This window comes from Nipponia nippon, unplaced genomic scaffold (assembly GCF_047370975.1).
Source record: "Nipponia nippon isolate SJK-2023a ecotype South Korea unplaced genomic scaffold, ASM4737097v1 scaffold_26, whole genome shotgun sequence".
NCBI lineage: Eukaryota > Metazoa > Chordata > Aves > Pelecaniformes > Threskiornithidae > Nipponia > Nipponia nippon.
This window is the reverse complement of record NW_028262343.1, coordinates 6,292,271-6,318,744: the sequence shown is the minus strand read 5'-3', so window position 1 is coordinate 6,318,744 and position 26,474 is coordinate 6,292,271. Positions and strand designations below refer to the sequence as shown.

General features: G+C 44.5%; 1 protein-coding gene across 1 annotated transcript in view; it reads left to right on the top strand.

Annotated features, from left to right (window-relative positions):
• Positions 1 to 26,474, top strand: part of LOC148055203 (ras-related protein Rab-3C-like) — a 166,292-nt gene that overhangs the window by 131,576 nt on the left and 8,242 nt on the right. Inside the window, exon 4 of the mRNA XM_087762383.1 lies at positions 7,757 to 7,881. Within this exon, the coding sequence (XP_087618509.1) occupies positions 7,757 to 7,881 (125 nt within the window). The remainder of the gene's footprint in view (positions 1 to 7,756; positions 7,882 to 26,474) is intronic.

Genomic DNA, 26,474 nt, shown 5'->3' with positions numbered 1-26,474 from the left:
TGGCCACCAAGATTGAGCACTGCCATCAATTAATGTGCTTGGAGAGAGACTTTTTAATAGGGCCTGTAGCGGTAGGATAAGGGGTAATGGCTTTAATCTAAAAGAGGGTAGATTCAGACTAGATATAAGGAAGATATTTTTTACAATGAGGGTGGTGAAACACTGGAACAGGTTGCCCAAAGAGGTGGTAGATGCCCCATCCCTGGAAACATTCAAGGTCAGGTTGGAGGGGGCTCTGAGCAACCTGATCTAATTGCAGATGTCCCTGCTCATTGCAGGGGGTTGGACTAGATGACCTTTAAAGGTCACTTCCGACCCAAACCATTCTATGATTCTATGATTCTGTATAGAATAATCCTCTAGAGGCCCCATCTCCATCATATCCCCAAGGTGAGTGGGATAGAGAGAGGAGATGGGAAAACTCCAAGATATAGGGGCATTCCTAAGGCACATATCAGGCTTGCTGGGAATAATAAGGGCTTAGGAGATGTAATGGAGGGCATGGGGAAAGGAATAGAGCATACGGTACACACTGACATCTAAAAGACACTTGGTAGCATGAGGGAGACCTCAGACTAACCTCATGGAAAAGATGGCTTGAATGGGGAGAGTGACAGAGCTCCTCCCAGACAATGAGGGTGGGAAAGGGCTCCTGAAACGATCCAATCCCCTGAAAAGATGGGAATGGCAGATCTTCCCTTTACCATCCCAGTCTGTGTTGGGGGTTGGAGGGGGTGTGCCATACCTTCCCACTTCATAGGAAGGGGACTGTGGGAAGATACCCTCCATTGCCTCAATTAGAGAAGGAAAATTATGTCTCCTGAAAATGTTGGAAAGCCAGCCTTTCTGCTCAGAGGTAGCCAGGCATTCGGCACTCTCACCTGCAAATAAAGGGAGGAAATTCAACTTGGGGCACCAAATGCTTTTGGACACACCTCCAAACTCATAGCTGCTTCTCTGACACTCCCCCTCACCAAATACTCCAATAAACTGAGAAAGTTTTAGAATAGATAACCTGGACTCCACTGCAGGTCCCATCACTACCCTGCAGCCCCTGATAGTTCAGCTAAAAGGCTTTGGAGGCATCATGCTGGAAACAGAGATGAGAGAGTTTTTTCAGATCAACCAGTCAGTGAACTCAACATAACAGTAACTTAAAAAAAAAAAGGTTTTGACAGGGGTTTTGTTTATTTGGACTGGGGTTGGGGTTTTTTTTGTTGTTTTATTTGTTTTCCTGGCAAGATGATGCACTCCAGTTAATTGCATACTTCTTTCTGAAGCCAGAACATCAGAAATACAACATGTTCCCTGAACTTGCTGGAATAAACATTATACATGGCCCCCTCTGGAGCATTTTCATTAGAGTGATTCTCTGCTGTCAGTGCATGTGACTTACTTACTACATAATTAATCTAAAAAGCCCATAGAAACCAGCCCCTCTAGGGATTGTAGGCGTCCTTGGAGGGCTCTGAGTCCAAAGAGTAGTGTGTAGATTGCGGCTGTCTCTAAAAGTTCATATTCCTGATGTATTTACTATATGGGCATATCTTTATCTAATATATTTGTTTGCCATCTTTACTGTCTGTAGGTGAGAATATACACAGTCTATTCCAGGTTAGATTAATGTTTGTTCTGGACATATATGAGTTAATAAAAAGTGATCTTCTGGAGATGTATTCAGAGTGAATTCTAAGATGCCAATCAGTGGGTGCAACCTGAAATGTATCAAGTACAACAAGTAGCAGGTTTGGCTTCTGTAGCAGTATCTCCATGGTACAATGCAGTGTTACCCAGGCGTAGCTGAGTTAAGTCTGAACTCTTAGGGGAAAATATATCACACTGGATCTGACAGCCTGAGAGAGGCGAGGCTGCTGTAGCTCTATGCCCCAAGTCCAACCAGCAGTGAGCCTGAAGATGTATTCCTAGGAGGCACATGCACACAGCGCACACTTATACATCACATGACCAGCCACACAGATCACAGACAGACACACAGAGCACTCCCACAAACACACACAGCACCAACAGCCTCATCCTGCTCCCCTCCCTGGCAGAGCAGGATGGAGGTCCACTAGCAAGAATATATATATGTGTAGTCATATATACAGCATGGATCCCTCCATCAGCTGGGCTCAGACACTCAGACTGCCCAGTAGCTGCCCCTGGATCCCAGTCTCCCCAGTTGCTGGTATATGGACATACAAGCCTCTGAGGCCACAGCCCCACTCCAGCTGCTGGTATGGACCATCCCACATGCACACACACACAAACACACACACACTCAGAGCTGGCCGGGACTCCCCTGCTCCTCAGTAGCAACTCCCCCATGGTCCCGCCCTTAGAGAAACCCTTAGAAAGGAATTCAATAAGAAGATAGGACAGCCTGTGCTGATCAGGCTCAGGGCATGGCCAGACAAGGGTACTGACCAGCCAGCTCCTTACACACAACTGACACATTTTAGCCTCTTACCCCTCTATTTTCCCACACTTGTTCTAACCCACTTGTTCTACTTTAATCCCTCCCCTTCCCTGCCTTTGATTCCTCCCCTAAACATGCCATAATGTCCTGTACAATCCCGAAATGCTCTTCCTCTGCATCCCATCATGTGTCCCATACCCCTAGGCAGCAACTCATTCCAAAAGGTGCTCCAGTGTTGACTCATGGTGATGGTTTTTATGCCTGGACAGTGAGGTTGAGGCTCTCCTGGGACAGCCCTGGGAGGGGCCTGGATGTGGTGTTCCTTATTCTGAGTCTTTAATTTGGGTTGTCTCCAGCTTTTGTGCCCCCATGCTCCTCTGGGCTTATGGAAGTGGGCCTTTGACAGGCTGATAGCTCTTGAGATAGGCCTGGAAGCAACCAGTGCCAGGATATTATTTGGGCTCCCTCACCTGCCATTGTCTCTCTGTACTCCTTTGTGGATGTGCAGATGAGCTTTTATCATGTAATTTAACGTGAACAAGCTAGCTTGCACAACAGTAACATCACAGCAGTGCTCCCATATTGCTCTGTGCTAGCTACCTTGGCTTCCAGCATCTCAGCTACCTCAGCCAGCTAGGGCTGGGTATTTCTGAATCCCACTCCATCATGCTGTGCAATACTCCTTGTAAGCTGCCTACACAAGCACACACACCCCACCATTGTTGCCTGGACAATTACTTGAAGCTCTTGCATGTTCAGAGGTACAGGGTCACACTGCTTCACGAAGTTTAGTTTCCTGCTTCTTTGAAATTTTTGTTCTTTCGTGGTTGGTTTCAGTCTCCCTGCTAGAACCAAGTTCTTTATTCAATTGATTCTTTTATAGACCTAAAGCAGAGTCTTACCTGAGAATAGATGTAGCCCTTTAAGCTCATACCTGATCTTTTCCCAAAAGAAAATGTGCTGCAACATAGACCTTTTACCTACTGCTTCATCTCGGTCATGAAGGTGCATTTCACTATGCTTGGTTATAACCATAACTGACATTTAATTTTTTGGCAGACTTGGAGAGGGTAGTGCATGATAATAGTGTCTTTGGTCTTTATAATGTTGTGTTCACCATTTTAAGCATTGTAATATTCACTTTGAAACCTGTGTGCTCATGAGACGAGGTAACAGAGGATATCTTTGCCTAGGCAACACTGGGTTTATTCTCTACTTCAGTAAATGACAGTGTTAGAAGTGGCAGAAATACAAAAATCTCATTATACTAAATGGAACTAATAAGCAAAATTTTCAGAAGAATATTTTGTGAACTAACAAGTATTACAAGGCATTTCCTAGGAGCAGAACTAGGTAGCACGCTAGTACTGAAGCAGTGTGCATATGGACATATGCCAGTGTGAACTGTTTAACTTTGCCTTTTCTTCAGGGTTCATTTCAAAGAAAGTAGGATTGAAAAACTGCATTTTGAACATTTTTTCACATAGTATTTCATTCCATCAAACAAAGGAAAAAGCCTACATATTATCTTTGAGTCTTCTGTCATAATAGTCCAAAACTCTTTTGGAAATTTATTGATGTAACTTTACAGTACTTTTAACCATTACTGGAAAATACAGTACTGTTTTAAGATGAGAAAATAGAATTGCTTTAGTTAGCATTCAGCAAGTGCTCTTTTCTGACAAGGAATATGTACAGGGAGAATGAGTCTTGTGTTGATCACTGAAAGTAATGGATCACTGAATTCCTGCATTAATCTGCCCCTCTGGTATCTATACATTATAAAAATTCAAGCATATTGCAGATTGCCTGCCTACCATACAACTAGAATGTGAAAGATTTACAGGGTAAATTGCTATTGACATATACTAGGGCAGTGAAAGTGAACAAGAATTGCCGTATTCAGCTTACTGCAAGCATCAGCTTTGCCTTTTCATGTCTTCAGTCTTCCTGAGGCTAAAGTTCTTTACAAGGACAATGTTATGTGCTTTGGATTAATCAAAAGCCTCGGCCATTTGAAATGTCACATATGCAAGGAACAGCAAAATCTTTTTTTGTGTGTTGGCTTTTGTGGAGAATTGTGGGAATCAAAATCTACAGAAGCCATCAGTGGAAATGTATGTCTAAAAGAAAACATAACAGTGATAAGCCTATTATACTGTCCTGGTTTCAGCTGGGATAGAGTTGATTTTCTTCTTAGTAGCTGGTATAGTGCTGTGTTTTGGATTTAGGATGAGAATAACATTGATAACACACTGATGTTTTGGTTGTTGCTGAGTAGTGTTTATACTAGTCAAGGACTTTTCAGCTTCCCATGCTCTGCCAAGTGCACAAGAAGTTGGGAGGGAGCATAGCTAGGACAGCTGACCCAGACTGGCCAAAGGGCTATTCCATACCATATGACATCATGCTCAGTATATAAAGCTGGGGGAAGAAGAAGGAAGGGGGGGACATTCGGCGTGATGGCGTTTGTCTTCCCAAGTAACCATTATGCGTGATGGAGTCCTGCTTTCCTGGAGATGGCTGAACGCCTGCCTGCTCATGGGAAGGAGTGAATGAATTCCTTGCTTTGCTTTGTTTGCGTGCGCGGCTTTTGCTTTACCTATTAAACTGTCTTTATCTCAACCCATGAGTTTTCTCCCTTTTACCCTTCCGATTCTCTCCCCTATCCCACCGGGGGGGAGTGAGCAAGCAGCTGTGTGGTGCTTAGTTGCTGGCTGGGATTAAACCACGGCATATACTCTTTGAATCCAAGCTCCTACTGAAGTGGGGTTGGGTGGGGATACATTTGACCGATTTTCAAAGTTCGTCAGTTGTATTTTTGCACTACAGAGTCTTTTGCAAAACATAAACCTTTGGAATCATTATCAAGGACAACATCTCTTCTCTTGTTGCTTAAAAAATTCCTTGTAACTAGAAGATGAGACATAAGCAAACCAGATAAAAAAGTCTAAGAATAAAATAAGTGGCTTTGGTAATGAGAAGCATTTGAATGCACAGATTCATAGTTCATAGAATGAAAAATCACATCTGGCTGCAGTAAAATGAAGGGGTTTACATTCTTAAGCAAAGAAACTCTGGTAAGGCTCTGGAGCAAAAGTCTGCAAAACAAAGCTGAATGAGTTCTCTTTACACTGGTGTGATGATATTTCTCTAGGTTGTATTTCTTCATTCATCAATTTCTTATATTTCACCTTTGCAGAATACGCAATTAATTCCTTCAGTGAAGCTTAATATTTTTACTGTATATTTTGCTTTTCAAACGTCTTCAATATCCTGCTGACATAAGGGGAACCAATTGACCCTCAGCTCATAATTTTTCAAAGCTAAACTCTTTTAGAGTCCTTAATGGACTAAGATCCTCTGACATTTGAATTATTAGTATTTGCAAATTTGCTATGGTAACAAATATAGGTCTGGTTAAAAAACAGTAATCATATCTTGTTTAACCACAAATTCCAGAAGAACTCAGCATCATTCCAAAAGTACATTTCTACCAAAATGAATGCATGGTGCCCTTTTTTCAGAGCAATTATATCTTTAGTAAAATATAAGTGTAAAGGAAGCCTGACCTCCTCTTTGGTCACAGTACCTTATGATAGCCTAGTCAAATTGCTATAATTTTTTAAGCAGATTTAAAATAGCACAGTATCCATTTCTTGAAGGAAATATCTGGACAGGCCCAAGGGAACAATCTACAGCACAAAATGCCTGGGGCTTGCTTCAGCTTCTTTTTTGGTCATTCTGATGAAGTAAAACAACCGTAAAGGCAGTGTGATCCTTCCCTTTAAAATTCCTCTGCCCAGCACCGCAGACCCATCACACATGGCTTAAAGGTAAACTACAGTAGGCTGCTTTGACTCATGCTAGGGGGGTCTGGGCCTGTGGGCATTGTCATTGGACCTAGGGGTACAAAGATAGCCTGTAGCAGTTTTTGCCCGTGTCCATCCCTCTGGTCTCACACTAAGCAAAGCCATCTGGGGAGATTTGATCCATTTTTTGTCTTTCACTAGAAATGGTTGTCAGACTACATTATGGTCTTTTTTGTGCATTAAGCATTTTGCAGACAGGGATCTGAATATGTAGAGATAACGGCTGTGTTATGAGAAGGGGTCATTAGTGAAATTAACACCCACACAGACCAGCTTCCAAAACACTTAGGTGACAGATTTTTGAAGCTATTTCATCTTTTCTCACAGAGATGTAGGGCTCTGATACACACCAGGATTCCCTTCCAGAGTACTCTCTCCTAAATGTCTAGTTAAGCAGGCTAGTTTCTATACCAGTGCAGTTTTCCTAAGCACCCTGTATTGTCCAAGTAGAGAAAGAGATATTCTCTACATGTCTTTCTCTCTCCATTGAGCATATGGGGACAGACGAGATATTCATATCCTACCAAGCACTTGAGTCAGAGCCTAAAGCCAGGCATAGTCACAAGTCCAAGGCAAAGTGTAAGTGCTTAGAGTAAGGTTACTGCACCCTACGCTACTTTCAAGGGTAGTTAGAAGGTGGTAGCCAGCAGCATCACTCCTGGCTGAGCCTGGAGCCAGGACGTGGATCTTTCCTTCCTACAGAGCAGGTCTGAGTATCAGCAGAGTGGCGGCAGTCAGCAGCTGAGAGGTCCTACAAGCGTGCTCCTAAGTTGCCCATTGGTTGCATCACATTCAAATTGCAGAAGAGCGCTTTGTAGGGTGAGCTGTTTTACCACCAGCACTCAAGGTCCTATGGTGTTTCAAGGCCTCAGATACTTGTATAATTTAAACGGAAGGTAAATTAAAGTTCAAACTCGGCCCCTGTCGATGGCTTAATGTACAATGTAAATGTTGTTCTGGTAGATCAAAGAGCTATAGTGGAATGTGCTAGAGAGAAACAACAGAAGGAAGACAGAATGACTTCTTTGAAGTTTTGCTGATAAATTTAGATCCTGATTTTAAAAGGTGAAAGATAAGAAATTAATAAGCTGTTGATTTTGTTTCAAAGCTCTGGGTTTAGATGATAAGATTTGCATTAAAATGTGAAAATGCTTTTTTTAATTGTGTGGGAGAATGTGTCACTGCTTCTTTCTAAAAATATAGGAAGAATGCTGATAGCAGGAGAAAATGCTAAAAGACTGTCTTGTTTTAACAAGAAAAAGCAAAACCTGTGTTGATGATATTCCTGTAATAATAATTCCTGACAGATAATCCTTAGTTTATTTGAAATCCAGAATTAAACAGAATCACGTTACCCTAGATGTCAAAATCAGTATTGTCTTTTTTGCCTTGTTGCAATTCTGTTTGATTTAAGGGGAATTTGCTTTGTTTTGACTTCTCCCTCTCTCTCTGTCTCTCTTTTAAGGTCAACTCAAATCAAGACATACTCTTGGGAGAATGCCCAGGTTATTTTGGTCGGTAACAAATGTGACATGGAGGACGAACGGGTAATCTTCACTGAGAGAGGCAAACATTTAGCAGAGCAACTTGGTAAGAAAAGAAATTACAAAAGCTTTATGATTGCTTGTGAGAATGCACGATGTCATTAATTGCTACAGTACTTGTAATGAAATGTTTGTGATACACTCACTGTAAAGAAATCATCATACACCACCTCCCTTTTGTTTCTGTAGGCTGAGGTCTGAACTGTCCTTGTTGATATCACTAAAACTGTAACATCATTAGAATGGACATGTGTCCAGGGATGACCTTATGCAGAGCTGTGACATGTCTGTCATCTAAGTGTCCACAAGACCAGTGCTGGTTCAGAGGCTGACTTAGACTAAAGACATATCTGATACAACATTCCTTATGCTGCTCCTTAGATAGGAAGTACATTATGGCCTTTGTGATAAGCAGCAAGATTAGGTATGCATATGTATATACACAATATGTTTAAGTAGTTATAGCCATAGGCAGATATGTTCTAGCCAGGAAAAAAAATAAAAAACCCCAACAAACCAACAAAAAAAAATAGGAGAAGGAGAGGAGAAGAGAGATTGAAGAAACAGTTTACTCAAAATGTGAACTAGACCTTTATGAAAGTTGAGAACATTTGGGTTGTGATTTCCAATACAATAATCCAAAACAGAAAGACGCCAATATCCAACTCCCACTGCTATCAGTTCACCTGCTGCACATTTACACAGGTGTAAATAAGATGAACCTCTGTTTCATAAAGTCTCCCTCTTGGAGGCAAATGTTGTCCACACAGGAAATTACGGAGCTGTGAACATCTGTGTTCTTTCTGTTTCTGGCCAGCAGTGATATCCTTTCATACCATGAAATGTTTTTGAGGCGACACTGGCCAAACTGTAATGGAAAAGCTCCAGAGTATCATAATAACACTACCTGGCCTGTTTTTTTCTCCAAATTTGCTGATATCTGGAGAGCATGTTCAGCAGGTGTGCAAATCAAACCCTGACATCATTGGAGGTCAATTTCTGTGCTGTACTGGGCATGGGGTTGTTATTATTATTATTTTTAAAACTGACTGTGGTAAAGGCTCAGTCTGGCTTCTGGTGAACATGTGTGTAACTAAGATCTCCTTGTCACTATTCTTATACAGGTGTTTAGGGGAAAGGGTATTATAAGAATGACTGCATGGGAAACAGAAAGAGATGGTGACATTTCACAGTATACCACCTGTGCTACATCTAATTCCATGCTGGTGGTTTTTAATTTATGTATTTTCATAGCTCGCTGACCTTTTTTTTTTTTTAAATATTTTTTTCTAGTTGTACAATTGCTTGTCCTGGTAAATAATTTCATCAGAATAACATAGCTTCCTATCGCATCTGTCTAAATAAGCATTACATATGTGTAAAAGCACACCTCAAAAGTATCCATTAAAAATAGCCATAAATTAGTCCTTGAAAGGTAACAGAAAAGATTTAACAAGTTATGTCCAGAAAAATTGCCAGCATTTGTGAAGAACTGAGTTTTTTAAACTGTTTGCAACAAAACCAAAATGGTTGCCATTGCACCTGCTTTAACAGAAGATGGTTTTCTTTGAATAAATGCCTGTCACATTATATATATTTCTATAATCTGTTCTTCCCTCTGTGAGCTTTTCTAATATTTATTCATTTTAATATGAGCTAGGAAAGTGTATTCAATGGAGAAAGAGATAAAAAATTTGTAAGTGTATACTTTTACCCCAAATTTAGACCAGGCACTAAAATGCCTGGCACTCTGTAAATCTGCAATGTAGAGTTTGAAGATTTTTCTTTAAGTCACATAACTAACCTGAATTTCTATTCCTCAAACTATTTTCCTATAGAAAGATTAATGCAGTGAGTTGACAAACAATTCCCAAGGTCATGAATTTAGCAGGAGGAGAATGAACTTTGCATGTTGTACAGTCAAGAATCCTCAGGTGTAATAACCAATGCTTGCAAAAAAAAAGAAGGGTAATAAGATAGATATCAAAACTCATGTTTCAGGCTTTAAAGCGAACTCTGACTCCTGGGATTTAGAATTCAGTCTTTATGGAAGCTGATTATCCTCTATCTCCATCTTTATCTACTCTGGGGTTTTCCTTTCTCAGATATATGTCCTATGGCTATCTCAAGAGCAGATTATTGTATTGGATAAATTGTAGCTCTGATCCAGTATGTCAATTACTGTACTCAGACTGCACACAGAAATGTTTATATCTTTTCTGTACAGCTGCAATCATTTCTTAAATCTGCTCAGAGATTGTGGGAGGTGGTGTCAGGAAAAGCAGAAGAATGAGTTTCCCTGACTTGTAGTAAGTGCTCTGGCCATGTTGGCCAGTTTGAAGGGCACGAGTTGTGTCAAGCACTTGGGACTGTCTTTTCTTTCTTTCTCTGCCATTGAGTTGATAACGTCTTTCTCTGCCATGAGTTGATAACATCACTTGTGGACAACTTTTAAAAATAACAATATAGATTTTTGTGTCCAGCAAGACATTTTAAGACTGTGGGCCCTTTGAATGCCATGGTCTGCAATGTTGGTTACAGCCGCAATTACAAACAAGCACAACACGTGAATGCTGTACAAAGAACATATTGTGAAACACTCTGTTCTCAAGTGTGGTTTTATTTTTAGCCCTGGTTTATTTGAAGTCACTGAGAAAATTAACACGTGTACATTTTGGGCAGGGTTTTCAAAAGGTCAAAAAGAACACCGGGCTTTTAGCCCTCTGGGAAACATGGTGTCCTGTTGAGAACAGTGTTATTGTAAATTGTGGCTGCTGACCTCTTTGAAAAGTGTGGCCTTCAATTTTATTAAGGAGGTATAATCAATCATTTCTTTAAATCTCAGTGCTGGTTTGTTTCTCAAGTATAATCCCAAACAAATGGTTTAGATCAACTGGCAATAGGTCTCATTACCTGCTAAAGTCTGGCAAAACTAGTCAAGTATCCTGTGGTAGCTCTGAGTAGCTCTCCTCATAACACTAACGGAAGTTCACAAAAGAGAGACGGAATGGTTAATAAAACCAGATCCGACCTTGAAGGGAAATTAACAGAATGTTTATGAAGACAGAATTTGTCTCATTTCCATTTTATATTTTTTTAAAGATTGTTATTAATGACATAGAGCATAACAATGGTGATATGACCACAGATCATAGCTGCAAGCAGCATACGACCTTACCTACAGTAATGGCCAGAAGTAGGTGCCTTGGGAAAGGTATAAAAGGGCAAATATATAGTGATACTTTCCCAGACTGTAGCAAATTAGATTTGTGGGCAGTATCTTTATATTCATAGAATCATAGAATCGTTAAGGTTGCAAAAGACCCTTAAGATCATCGAATCCAACCGTTAACCTAGCACTGCCAAGTCCACCACGAAACCATGTCCTCGAGCACCACGTCTACCCATCTTTTAAATACCTCCAGGGATGGAGACTCAACCACTTCCCTGGGCAGCCTGTTCCAATGCCTGACTACCCTTTCAGTGAAGAAGTTTTGCCTAATATCCAACCTAAACTTCCCCTGGCACAGCTTGAGGCCGTTTCCTCTCGTCCTATTCATTGTTACTAGGGAGAAGAGACCGACCCTCCACCTCACTACAGCCTCCTGTCAGGTAGTTGTAGAGAGCCATAAGGTCTCCCCTCAGCCTCCTCTTCTCCAGACTAAACAACCCCAGCTCCCTCAGCCGCTCCTCATAAGACTTGTTCTCTAGACCCTTCAGCAGCTTCCTTGCCCTTCTTTGGACACGCTCCAGCACCTCGATGTCCTTCTTGTAGTGAGGGGCCCAAAACTGAACACAGTACTCGAGGTGCGGCCTCACCAGTGCCAAGTGCAGGGGCACTATCTCCTCCCTGGTCCTGCTGGCCACACTATTCCTGATACAAGCCACGATGCCATTGGCCTTCTTGGCCACCTGAGCACACTGCTGGCTCATGTTCAGGCGGCTGCCAACCAACACCCCCAGGTCCTTTTCCGCCAGGCAGCTCTCCAGCCACTCCTCCCCCAGCCTGTAGCATTGCATGGGGTTGTTGTGACCCAAGTGCAGGACCCGGCCCTTAGCCTGGCAAAACTAGTCAAGTATCCTGTGGTAGCTCTGAGTAGCTCTCCTCATAACACTAACGGAAGTTCACAAAAGAGAGACGGAATGGTTAATAAAACCAGATCCGACCTTGAAGGGAAATTAACAGAATGTTTATGAAGACAGAATTTGTCTCATTTCCATTTTATATTTTTTTAAAGATTGTTATTAATGACATAGAGCATAACAATGGTGATATGACCACAGATCATAGCTGCAAGCAGCATACGACCTTACCTACAGTAATGGCCAGAAGTAGGTGCCTTGGGAAAGGTATAAAAGGGCAAATATATAGTGATACTTTCCCAGACTGTAGCAAATTAGATTTGTGGGCAGTATCTTTATATTCATAGAATCATAGAATCGTTAAGGTTGCAAAAGACCCTTAAGATCATCGAATCCAACCGTTAACCTAGCACTGCCAAGTCCACCACGAAACCATGTCCTCGAGCACCACGTCTACCCATCTTTTAAATACCTCCAGGGATGGAGACTCAACCACTTCCCTGGGCAGCCTGTTCCAATGCCTGACTACCCTTTCAGTGAAGAAGTTTTGCCTAATATCCAACCTAAACTTCCCCTGGCACAGCTTGAGGCCGTTTCCTCTCGTCCTATTCATTGTTACTAGGGAGAAGAGACCGACCCTCCACCTCACTACAGCCTCCTGTCAGGTAGTTGTAGAGAGCCATAAGGTCTCCCCTCAGCCTCCTCTTCTCCAGACTAAACAACCCCAGCTCCCTCAGCCGCTCCTCATAAGACTTGTTCTCTAGACCCTTCAGCAGCTTCCTTGCCCTTCTTTGGACACGCTCCAGCACCTCGATGTCCTTCTTGTAGTGAGGGGCCCAAAACTGAACACAGTACTCGAGGTGCGGCCTCACCAGTGCCAAGTGCAGGGGCACTATCTCCTCCCTGGTCCTGCTGGCCACACTATTCCTGATACAAGCCACGATGCCATTGGCCTTCTTGGCCACCTGAGCACACTGCTGGCTCATGTTCAGGCGGCTGCCAACCAACAACCCCAGGTCCTTTTCCGCCAGGCAGCTCTCCAGCCACTCCTCCCCCAGCCTGTAGCATTGCATGGGGTTGTTGTGACCCAAGTGCAGGACCCGGCCCTTAGCCTTGTTGAATCTCATACAGTTGGCCCCGGCCCATCGATCCAGCCTGTCCAGGTCCCTCTGCAGGGCCTTCCTACCCTCCAGCAGATCAACACTTCCACCCAACTTGGCTGCAAACTTACTGAGGGTGCACTCAATCCCCTCATCCAGATCATCAATGAAGATATTGAAGAGAACTTCCCACAGTACTGAGCCCTGGGGAACACCACTCGTGACCGGTCGCCAACTGGATTTGATTCCATTCACCACCACTCTCTGGGCTCGGTCATTCAGCCAGTCTTTAACCCAGCGCAGAGTGCACCCATCCAAGCCGTGAGCAGCCAGTTTCTCCAGGAGAATGCTGTGGGAAACGGTGTCAAAGGCCTTACTAAAGTCCAAGTGGACAACATCCACAGCCTTTCCCCTCATCCACTAAGCGGGTCATCTTGCCATAGAAGGAGATCAGGTTAGTCAAGCAGGACCTGCCTTTCATAAACCCATGCTGGCTGAGCCTGATCCTCCAGTTGTCCCGCACGTGCTGCATAATGGCACTCAAGATGATCTGCTCCATGACCTTCCCTGGCACCGAGGTCAGGCTGACAGGCCTGTAGTTCCCCGGATCCTCCTTCCGACCCTTCTTGTAGATGGGTGTCACATTAGCTAACTTCCAGTCATCCAGGACCTCCCCGGTTGACCAGGACTGCTGATAAATGATGGAGAGTGGCTTGGCGAGCTCCTCTGCCAGCTCCCTCAGTATCCTTGGGTGGATCCCATCTGGCCCCATAGACTTGTGAGCATCCAGGTGGAGGAGCAGGTCGCTAACTGTTACCTCTTGGATTACTGGAGCTTTATTCTGCTTCCCATCTCTATCTCCCAGCTCAGGGGGCTGAATACCCTGAGGATAACTGGTCTGACTATTAAAGACTGAGGCAAAGAAGGCATTAAGTACCTCAGCCTTCTCCTCATCCTTTTTTGGCGATGTTTGCCTCTGCATCCAACAGAGGATGGAGATTCTTCTTGGCCCTCCTTTTGTCGCTGATATATTTGTAAAAACTTTTTTTGTTGTCTTTAACGGCGGTGGCCAGTTTAAGTTCCAGCTGGGCCTTCGCCTTTCTAATCTTCTCCCTGCATAACCTCACAACATCCTTGTAGTCCTCCTGAGTTGCCTGCCCCTTCTTCCAAAGGTGGTAGGCTCTCCTTTTTTTCCCCGAGTTCCACCCAAAGCTCTCTGTTCAGCCAGGCCGGTCTTCTCCCCCGTCTGCTCGACTTGCGGCACATGGGGATGGCCTGCTCCTGTGCCTTTGAGACTTCCGTCTTGAATAACATCCAGCCTTCCTGGACTCCTTTGCCCTTCAGGTCTGCCTCCTGACTCAATAGCCCTTTCATGATTTTTTTCCATGGACTTGTCCAATGATGTCTGTGAAATCATATAAAATCTTACCATCCACAACATCTTTTAAATATACACAGTTTATCCGAGTTATCTGTTATATTCTGAGAGGCAGTGAACAATTGTTTCCTCTTACCTGCTCTGTACCACTGCTGGCTTTAGAGACCTCTATCGTACCCCTCCTTTTTCTCCAGGCTGAAATTCCCAGACTATTTCATCATTCCAGACGCAAAGACCATCTCACACCTTAGCCATTCCTTGTCACCCTATTTAGTACTTTTTTAAGTGGTACATCTTTTTTTGAGAGATTAGTTCATGGTTGTTTAACATATTAGCATCATTAAAAGAGTAATGTTAGAATGAGATGAATGTAGCAAACACTACACATCAAGGTTATCCCACCAGATCTCCAGCCAACACGGGCTTTATACCCCCAGCAGTAGGTGTGTCATGTTATAAGGGGCGGAGACAAGGGAGGGTCGACCCTTAACTCTTTCCGTACAGCACGTGATCTTCCGGTCGCCAGCCCTTGTCTTTACTACATTTCCCCCTCCCTTAGCTCCAGTAGCTCTGGATCTTGCTGGGGAAGCTACGTGTAAAATAATCGATATATGGTAAGACTTATACAGACACGCATCTGTTACGTTCATGGATTTTGCCCAGTCCAGCCAGTAGTTCGTCGCGGCTCCCTCATTGCTCCCCCACACCATCAGGATGCATAGGGAAATGGTAACCTGTCAAGATAAGACTCAATAGATTGATTAATGTCTATACGGTCGAATATTTCGACTGGGTACCCATTCTAGCGTCCCTTTCTCGGTTTGCACACACGCATACCCACGTCCCAAGCAACGGAGGGAATAAGGCCCCCCCCATTCACGGGTTTGCAGGTCCCGTACTTGAACCAAAGGGTAAGGCCCTTCGTTCTCATCGAGCCGGAAATGTGCCTGGGTTGCAGTCTGGGTTTTATAGGTGTTCCCTCGAATGGTATGATTTAAGGTAATTAGTGCTGTCATCAACAGACACTGTGCCCGAAATAAGGGAGGGTCAAGGGGAGGGGGAACCCCTGTTCCTGGGCTTATCTTTTCCCCCTCCCTAAGTCGGTCGAGTAACCCTTTTAATGTGCGGTGCGCGCGTTCTACAATGCTTTGGCCCGTACTGTTGTAGGGAATGCCATGACTCAACTGAATATCCCAGCGCACGCAAAAGTCCTTTGTCTTCTTGCTGACATATGCCGCTCCATTATCTGTTTTAATTTTTTGTGGGATGCCAAGTTGCGCCATACAGTCCTGCCAATGTAAAATAACTGCGAGAGCATTTTGTTTAGCATGCATAGTCGCTAAAATAACTCCACTGCAGGTATCAACTGTGACATGCAGATACTTACGTGGATTAAAGGGTTCATAAATCGTAACATCAGACTGCCATATTTGGTTGGGCTGCAACCCTCGAGGGTTTACCCCTGCCTCCCAGAGGGGACCTTTGGAACACACAGGACAAGCAGCAATCACAGAGCGAGCATCTTGCAACGTAACGCCAGCGAGCCTAGCTAAACCGCGAGCTCCACAGTGGAGGAGCTCATGCAGGCGGAAAGCTCGCCTTAGGTTAGAAGTTTCTTCAACCGCCAGTACGCTCTTTGCTAAGCTGTCCGCTACTTCATTCCCAGCAGAAAGAAAACTCGGTATGGAACTATGACTATTAACATGGATAGGACAGACAGGAGCGGTTCTCATTTGCAGTGCGGTGAGCAACATTCCGGCAATCTCTGACGTTGCCCCAAGTGCCCATCGGCACTTCTTCAGTAACTTATATACATAGCAAGAGTCTGTGATTAGATCCAAGGCCTCTTCGGGCCATTGAGTGAGAGCCATCCATACCGCTTTGGCCTCAAGATACTGCACGGATTGCCCTTGATCTTGATAACTAATGTGGGTCCACTGACCATCCTCCTGCCATGTAACGACAGCTTTCCCAGTAATCGATGACGCGTCGGTAAAAACTGTGCCGCCTCCGGTGGGTTGTTCAACTATGGCACTAGCTGGCAAAAAATGGAGTACCTGGATTATCTCCCCACAGGGGTGTGGTCTTAGACCTTCAATACGACCCGTAAATTCAGCTATCGCCGCTTGCAGGAGCCCCACTTGTGGAAGTACCAACTCCCACTGTGCCAAAGAACAGGGCAATGCGATGACCTCCGGGTCCTTCCCTGTTAAGTGTTGAGTTTGCCTCCGACAGCGGAGAATAAGCTGGGATAATAATGTTGGCCAAGAAATTAAAGCCGTCTTTGGTTTGCCTTGATACAACCAAGCAAAAGGCCAGCCTTTTTCACCATTATTTTGAATTAGTAAACCACGGCCAGCAGTATCGGTCATGTAAATCAGGGCAGTGACCGGTTGTTCAGGTGTAAATCGAGCGAGACCCCAATGCTGGGCTCGCTCCATAATTGTCCTAAGAATCTCCTGATGGTTTCTTGAAAGAGTCCTTGCAGCTAGGGGGGAATCTCCTCCTTTCAGGAGTTGATATAAGGTAGTCATTTCTGCCTCAGATATTGGAATAAAGTTTCTAAGCCACAATAGTTGTCCAATTAATTTTTGTGCCTCATGGAGTGTTGTCACTGTAGTCCGAATTTCAAATGATTGTGCTGTCACGCTTCGTGGCCTCAGTTGAGTACCTAAATACTTTACTGCACGCCCTACCTGTGTTTTCCGAGGCTCAATGTGTAACCCATGTCGCTCCAAACTGACTATCAGCTGCACGCGTGCCTTTTCCAGTAACTCCTCTTGGTTGGACGCCAATAACACGTCATCCATGTAATGGAAAATGATGACCGTAGGGAAATTTTCTCAAATAGGGCGTATCGCAGCAGCTACAGCAATTTGACACGAGACTGGTGAGTTTTTCATGCCCTGGGGTAACACCTTCCATTGATATCTGGCACATGGGTGTTGATTGTTAGGCTCAGGAACAGTAAAGGCAAAGCGTACTCTATCTTCTTCATGCAAGGGAACACTAAAAAAGCAATCTCTAATATCTATAACCACTATTTGATAGTCAGGTGGAATCATGGCCGGAGAAGGGAGGCCCGCTTGTAGCAGACCCGTGTCTTGTATACATGCATTAACTGCGCGTAGATCATGTAGCAGTCGCCACGCTCCCGATTTTTTCTTTATCACGAAAATGGGGGTGTTCCAGGGACTTGTAGAGGGTTCGATGTGTCCTGCGTCAAGTTCTCGTTGTACCAATTGTCGAACAGCCGCCCTCTTTTCCTCTGTCAATGGCCACTGCTCTACCCACACTGGTTTATCTGTCAACCAGGTGACTTTTAATGGGCGGACACAGGCAGTGGCCATTATGATAAATTTGTACGCAGCACTATATTCATCTTCTGCAAGCAACATCGTCCCAAGATGACAATGGGTAACTCAGCAATGGCGGGGTTACACCATGCTACCCTAGCTTGTCCGGATTCCGGATCCTTCAACATAATTTGCATTGGGTTCCTGCTTTGATGCGAGGTCTGCATGCCTCCCACGCCTTGCAGCGAACCTCTCGGTTCGAGTGGCCAATCATCTGGCCATAGATGTGATGGGATTACTGTAACATCCGCTCCTGTATCTAAAAGGGCTCTTAACACGAGGCATGGTGTTCCCCCCAACTCTGGGAGCCATGGGGTAACTATAATATCTACTTCTGGTCATGTGGTCATGTTTAGGGTGAGTGCCACATACGGCGAGGCTCTATCCCCAGCCTCCTCTATTGCGCGCTCCCATCTCCCCAAGGCAGCTGAGTTGGATATTGCATCATTGGGACCGCAGGCGACTGTGCTGGTCCCGGGGAAGGAGAGACTCCCTGTGCCATACATTGCGCTGCTGTCGTCGGGCCTGTTGAGCTGATCACTGGGGCAGGTGGGGATGGCACGGCCCTCAGCCATCCCCTCTTCTCGTTTCCCCAGCCTGGTCTCCTTTGCTGACTCCCCGATTTGCACTGTCGAGCTCTGCGGCCTAGTCGCCCACAGCGCCAGCATCATAGGTCTCTCTCTCCTTCCCCTGTTCCGGGGGTGTTTATTTTTCAAGGGCATTGTCACACCATGTGTCCTTGCCCCCCACACTTATGGCACGTAAGTCGTGCGCCGCGGCAGGCTGCATGGACTGCGGCCACTACCAGTTGCATACTTTGCGCCTGTTCCTGTTCCAGCACGTAACGAATCATCTGTGAAAGCGTGGTCCCTATGGGTAACTGTCTTAGCAACACTGCAGTTTGTGGGTTTGCTTGCGTACGTGCACAGTCAAGCAATATCGCCTCCTTAGCCTGCTCAGGAAGTCGAGCAACCTGGAGCGCCGCTTGCAGCCGGTCTAAAAACTTTGTGAAGTGCTCACTTAACGATTGCTGTATTTGGACCCATGGAGGCTCCCTTTTATCAAGAGCCGCGATGATGCGTATCGCTTCCTGGGCAGCTTTCGAAGATGCAGCAAAATCGCGCCCCCGCATTCGCTGAGCCTGTGCCTGAGGAGTTGCGAACTGCCCTTCACCCATCAACTGCTCTAAAGTCACTCCTGCCATGGGATGGTTGGCCTGTTGCGCCTCGATAACAACTTGGGTGCACCGATTCCTCCACTCCTCCCTAAACAATACCATCATCGAGGGGGTCAATACAGCCCGCATCAACTGAATGATATCAAAAGGTGCAAGCGGCGTTGCAGAAACACAGTCTAGTAGGACTTGGGTTCCTGGGGAATTTAATCCATGACTTTTCACTGTTGTGACCAATTCTTTCACCAACTTCGCATCTAACGGTTGCCACTCATATCCTCCACCTGGGGCTGCCCGGGTAGGAAATGCTTGAATCGGAGGGGCCTGGAATCGCACTCCTTCCAAGACACAATTTTTTGCAATCATCCGCCAATCCGTCCCGTTTGCCCTCTCTTTCGGCATTCCCCCTGGCATAAGACTTTCCACATTTGCCACCACCCCTCTCAATCGGCTGATCAATGCCTCAAGTTCCCTTGAAACCTCGTTAGTCCGTCTCAGAAGCGGGGGCGGATGAGCAACAATCGAGGATCCCTCGTCACCCCCTTCGCCCTCACTGCTATCAGAGCTCATAGGGTAATCGTGTACAGGCTCCCTCCACTGTGAGGGAATACCAGTTTGATTTCCCATTGCCCCAGGGATAGGGGTTCCCTCTGGTGGCTCAGGTATCACTGACAGTGCCGGGGGAGCCCTACCACCCCCCTTCGATGTCCTGCGCTCCGCTCTCTGTGTGTCCAGCACTCATCAATCACTGGGATACAATGGGGCGTCCTCAGGTGTTTTGCCTTCTTTTTCTCCTTCCCACCATCTTCCTTCACGTAGTTCACGATACTGCTGGGATCCCACATCGGCCCCCAGGACCCAATCCAGCAACCTATCAGTCAGCTCCCTTTCCACACATTGTTGCAACTCGCCCCAGGGGTATTGAGTAAGTGGCAGATCCGCCGGTGCAGGAGGTGCCGAAGGTTCCGTGGGCGGCCGCTCTAAACTCCCCACTTGTATCGGGAACACCTTTCCCGAGTCCTTTGTTCCCGCTGCACCATAGTCTCCCTGCACCTCCCCTTCCTCCGTTGGCTCAGCCCCCAGTAACAACGGTTCCGTCTGTGTCCCACAGGCCACTCCTTCCCAGCCAGCCTGTGTCCCCTCCGAAACTAAACTTGTTGGCTTTTCGTTCCCAGGAGATTCCTGCCCCATCAGCACACCACGTGCAGCAGGTCGGCGCCGCCTTGCCGCAAACCCCCTCTTGAGCACCCTTGTCGTTACCGACTTTAGTACCTTTATGAGTTCCGCGAGCTCCATCGCTGTTGCCTGATCACGCCGGGGTCACCACTGTGTAGCAAACACTACACATCAAAATTATCCCACCAGATCTCCAGCCAACACGGACTTTATACCCCCAGCAGTAGGTGTGTCATGTTATAAGGGGCGGAGACAAGGGAGGGTCGACCCTTAACTCTTTCCGTACAGCACGTGATCTTCCGGTCGCCAGCCCTTATCTTTACTACAGATGAAAACAGACAGGATCAAATAAATTCAGCTGAGTCATGCAACTTTACTTCACAGAGATGTCATACCAAGAAAATATAGAAATGTGACAAATCAGCCAGTAGAGAGAACAAATTAATGTAATGGTAATTGATGTGGGGATCACAGCAATCACATTAAAACAGGTTTATTCACTAATCACTAAAAAAAGGGTGTAGAGCAAAATGCTTATGCTATTTTGTCACTTCATGAATGTTTACTCTGAGCACTACATGCATTGGCTATCAAGTGAAACCCTGATATAGTCAGCACTTACTTACACGCTTTAAAGCATTTTAGTAGAAAAGGCTTGGAACTTCTTGCAAGCAAAATGCATGCACACTTGCCAGCTGCATTACTCACACAGCTTTTCTAACATATTCATCTCAGCTGAGTTCAAAGCTTCATACGTTCATAAAAGTTTGGTGTTACTTGTCAGAATAGAAATAAAAAGAATGACTCACAGATGGCATGAATTTCTTGATTCCTTTTATTTGTGGTCTGCATTATATATTGTGATCTACATTCTGGCAAAGGCTTAGCAGGCAGAGGTGTGCGCAGAGCTTTGAATAGACACTGAGTAACTGCACACGCAAATGGATGGTTGCATATGTAGTTTGACATACAGTTACCCCATTTACTTATGCCATTTGGCTGTGCCTGCAAATTAGGTACATAATTTTATGTTTTCTTGCCTTTGGTTGTTCATGTGCTTCTGTACAACTCCTATTTTCTATGTGTATGCTACAAATTATTTAAACACTAATTAGTTTTTAATTGCAAGTTCTGTCATTATAGGGTGTATTATATCTTTAAGACAAGGTTTCTGTAGAAGTACAGTCCTGCCATAGGTTCAAACTATGCCTGTTGTGCTCATGCTGCACCAGGTACTAGGGGGATACTGCAAGATCTGCCCCAAATGTGTGTCCATCTTTGCTGTAAGGTCCCGTTCATCCTATCCCACCTTTTTGGCTCGGGTTGGTTAAGGCTCTGGGAAACGGAGCTGTTGTATCATAGAAACATTAGTTGGAAGGGACTTCTGGTGATCATTTAGTGTGATGTCCCACTAAAATCCACCTCTGACTCCATGTTCTATCAAGCAGTTTTCAGGGCAGTGCCCTTCCCATCAGATTTTGTGTGTTTACTCTCTGCCACCCAGGGTCACCCATGGCTGGCAGCACCCAGAACTTCTGAGCATGTCTTAGGGTGCGCTCACCTGCTTTGCAAATGTATCCTGGTACACTGTTTTTCCCAGAGGCCACCAACCAATGTCAGAAAGCAAAACGAAATGGGCCCTTTCTGGGTGATCTCTCACATTCCCTTCTGCAAGGGCAGGCAGAAGCCAGCCCTCATGTTGAATTCAGGGCACCTGCAAAGGGCTGTGAATGCTACGTGCCCCAGCGTCAGCAGTGCCCAGAGCTTCAGTGTGCGTCCACAGCTTGTCACTCACAGAGGTGGTCATTTTATCCCTCAGATTTTAACACATACCTTATTTTGCATATTTTTGGGTCTTTTTTTTTCCTCTCTCCATCCTTTCTCTTCTCACCTCTTTTGTGCCATTTGTTCCTTAAAGTCTTTATTTTCATCTTTTTCTTTCTTTCCTTCTCTTGATTCCCAGTGCTTTGAAAATATGTTCCACCAAAACCAAGAAGAAAATTTCTCACTTCAAACCAAAATCAGCCTGCCTTGTCTATTTTGTTTTCACTTTGTTCTTGGCTCAGGCATGTATATACATAATGGTTGTACTGGGGAGATCCCAGAGACCCAATTCAGGGGTGATTAGAGTTCCTCAAATTAAACCCATTTAGCACCCCAGCAAGCCTGAAAGCAGAGTGTTTGTCAGTGCCGTGTGCTTATACAGGGTGTAATTTGGCACCCAGCACTTCTGTGTGATCTGACCAAGCCTGCAAGACCATGCCTGCTCCTGAGATGGGGCAGGAACATGGCTGGTTTCTGAATCCTGCCAGGGCTGGGGCACAAGACAGCAGCTCTGCAGCATCAGGACTGGGGTGAACCTTCACATGCCTTGGGGTATGAGCTCTGTGGGTATTAGGCATCTGTGTACATTAGGCATCTGTGGGTACACTGGGGGTATTAGGCATCTGTGAGTTTAGGCAGCAACCGAAGAGGCATTTTTAGGGCTGTAATTTTGGCATCTAAATTGGGAATCAAGTGGGACTTGGCACCTCAGCACACAGCTTGCAAGTTCTGTTTTGCCTCTGTGGCTGGCTGGAGGCCATGGTGCAGAAGGCAGGGTCGTCAGCAGCTTCAAGAGCACAGACATATGGCTGCGTCTAACTTTGCATTAAAAAATGAAAATAATTGGGTTGTGCAGGAACATGCTTGTTCATAGTTCCACTCTTCATTGTGTTTTAGCTCTTTTTAAAGAGCAAAGGTTAGTGCCAGAGGAAAGAGACAGACTAACAGCACTGACAAACACCAGTCTTCTGTTTAGTTACAACGCACGCAGGGTATTGGCAGACCAATTAAAGGCTCCTGTCCCCAGGATGTTTTTTTACAGGGGAGAAATGCCAACCTGCCATTGCTTTCATGCACTTGGAGCTATGTTACAAGAAAGTTACTTAATGACAATGAGAAGCAAGGGATTGTTTTTGCTCACCAAATGTCTCATGTAAACAAACAAACAAACAAAAATTTCTTTGACAGGACTCTAATTTATTCACTAAATGCACTCTTTCAAAAGGTATCTGGAAGCCACAAACAAAATCAGTACAACTGGAATTTATATGGAAACCTTCTGTTCTGAAAGACTGGAAAAGAAGGTGTTTTCTAGCACGTTACTAGTAACTGCCCCTCGTGTCTGTCTGTTCTGTCACAGCTGAGAGTCCCCCTTTAGCTTTTTTTTTAATTTTTAATTTGGCCACCCTAAAGGATGGATAAATATCTTAGCATTTCTGTTAACAATGTTTATATTAGCTCTATCCAGAATAGTGATAAAGCACTGCTCTTTGCTGAGATAATTATAGCAAAGCCCTGTTTTGGGCTTAATGTTGTTTTAATACTTTTCTTAACGTAGTCTAGTCCTTGGGCTTGTTTGGACAGCACAGGTCCCATCCAGCTGGTCTACAAAGCACAGCACAGCATAGCCAGATCTGCTACCATAGCTGCAGTTGCAGGATATACTTTCATATTGGTTTAGCCCCAGTAGGCAGCTAAGCATCACACATGCTCACTCACTTCTCCCCGGTGGGATGGGGAAGAGAATCAGAAGAGTAAAAGCAAGAAAACTCATGGGTTGAGATAAAGACAGTTTAATAGGTAAAGCAAAAGCCATGCGCACAAGCAAAGCAAAACAAGGAATTCATTCACTATTTCCCATCGGCAGGCAGGTGTTCAGCCATCCCCAGGAAAGCAGGGCTCCATCACATGTAACAGTTACTTGGGAAGACAAACGCCATCACTCTGAACGTCCCCCCCTTCCTTCTTCTTCCCCCAGCTTTATATACTGAGCATGACGTCATATGGTATGGAATATCCCTTTGGTCAGTTGGGGTCAGCTGTCCCAGCTGTGTCCCCTCCCAACTTCTTGCCCACCCCCAGCCTACTCAATGGTGGGGTGGTGTGAGAAGTAGAAAATGCCTTGACTGTGTAAGCACTGCTCAGCAATAACGAAACCATCCCTGTATTATCAACACTGTTTCCAGCACAAATTCAAAACATAGCCCCATAATAGCTACTATGAAGAAAATTAACTCTATCCCAGCCAAAGCCAGCACACTATTTTACCTGGAAAATGGGTGCCTCAGTTTTTCATGGTGTTCTTATGCAGAACATCCTCACCGTGGTAGTGGACCTGTTTTCTTGATCCTGTCCATGTTACAGTATTTCCTGACATCGGTCTCCTCTCTTTTTTGTGACTTTTTTCCTTTCACTTTCTGCTTTTCTCTGTCCAGATCTCTTACGTACCTGTCATATGTGCCATTTCATGATCATCTCATGTGCCAGTTATTCTGTCTTCTTATCTTTAAAAACTGCTCCTCTCCAAAATGTCCTTAAGATTCATTCTTCTTCCTGTCATCTTCTCCAAGGCTTTGGTGTTCCAATTCTCAGTCATCCCCTCATTGTCCCTCAAACCTTCTGCCCTCTGGTCCTGCTTGTTCCTCTTTGGAACAGAAGCTTTCCTTCTGCTTCCTGTGGAGCAGACGCTAACAGTTGTGGAAGAATCTGACTGTGTTGCTGTGCTACAGGGTTGCAGCTGGGTTTCAACACAGAGCACTGAAAATGTGGAGGATCTTCCTTCCCCCAAGCCCTCCCCAAGAGATCTGAACAGTCTTCTCCTGCATGGAGCTCTGCGGGAGCGCTGAAGCCACCAGCAAGTGAAGCTACACTGGCTTTCCCTATTTTCCTTCTAGTTTACAACAAAGGAGACGTGTAAGCAAAGCTAAACTAAAACAATGACATATAGATTCAAACCGCCTCCCAGTATATGATTTCTGTATATGGTCTTTTATTATGCATGGTTTTCCTGCTTTCCAGAGAAATGTGGAAAGGAAAAGTTTTCACACCAATGTATACTCATACCTGTGAGGTTATCCTCACACTTCTTGCTGATATTAACAGAAGTTGTATGACTAAATCCCTGTACAATGTTTATATCTCTTATTGTATAAACTACCTATGAACACTAACTTTGGCCTGTGTTTAGCTCCTATGCATTTAAACAATTTAGCACTTTGTGCTATTTCAACACAAGGCACCTTATGTAAATTAAAAATATGAAGAAAATTCAGAATACAGCATTAAGTTTTTGCATTGGTTATTAGCACATGCTGGGATATCATACCAAGCTAAATATAATTATCTGCTGTAAGTCTAGGCTAGTACTCAAACATGCGAAAGCTACATGGTAAGCAGTTATAGGACTGAATGTGCACATTACATCTTGTTTAGATGGCATATTGAATATATAGTGCTAATGTTATCAAAGTAGTTGCATTTAAATTTCAAGCGGCCTTTGGAAATAGAAGATTAGCCCGTTCACTAGAAAATGCACATAACATTTAAAAAAAAAAAAAAAGAGCTTTTTTCTTCCCTTCTGCCAAGAGTTTCAAGTGACTGACATTTTCTTACTGGGATTTTCCTCATAATTAAACACAGTGGTAGTTGCATATTGTTATTCAGAGTTAATCAGAAAGAATCAAAATAGTTCTGCAAAGTTTAAGCCACTTCTGTAAAATTACCAGTGGATTAGACATTTTGTAAACTGTCTTAATATTGAACCTTTGGGCAGTGGAAAGACAGAAGTAGGAGAAAGTTTTAAATTACCAATGAACCCTCAGGTGAGCAATGTGGTAACTGTGGGAAAAGATGGAGCATGTCAGAAAAGGCTTAGAAAACAAACGAATGAAAAAGACAAAGGAATTGCAAAGGAAGTAAGAACATGGGAAGACCCAGAGCTGGCAGAAGCCTGCTGGATTGTAGACTGACCAGCAAATTGCAAACCTGGCCCAGATGGAGGAGGCAGATGTGGGAGATAAGATGTAGGACAAATGGGGGCAGAGAAGAGAGCTTAGGAAAGCTGGATCTTCTCCATAAAGGCTTCCAGTGTCCCTTCTGGGTTAAGGATAGCTGTAATTTTTGCCTTTGGGGTAGTCATTGGGAATGGATAGATAAAAAGTCCTTCTATATAAATTAATTAAGGAAGAAAAATATGTGCGTTTGTGTATTTGTTTATTAGTTTGGTTTGGGGGGTTGGGGGCCCCTTTGTTCTCATGGATTTACCTCTATCTTAAATAGATATCGAATTGCAGAAATCTTTTCTTGCCTTGCTTGTTTTTTTCCTGATTACTTCCAAACACAGTTGTCTATTTTGGCACCAGGTTAATGTCATGATGGAAGTGGCTGTTTCCAGCTGAATAATGCTCAGAGGAACATAATAGTTAGAGATGGAGCAGTAGATTATTCCTTCACAATGACTGGTTATATAGGGCATTTCTAAAATAATAGCACTCTCAAACTGGCATCACTTTTTAGATTAAACTGTTTTAAAGTAGAATTTGTTTAAGG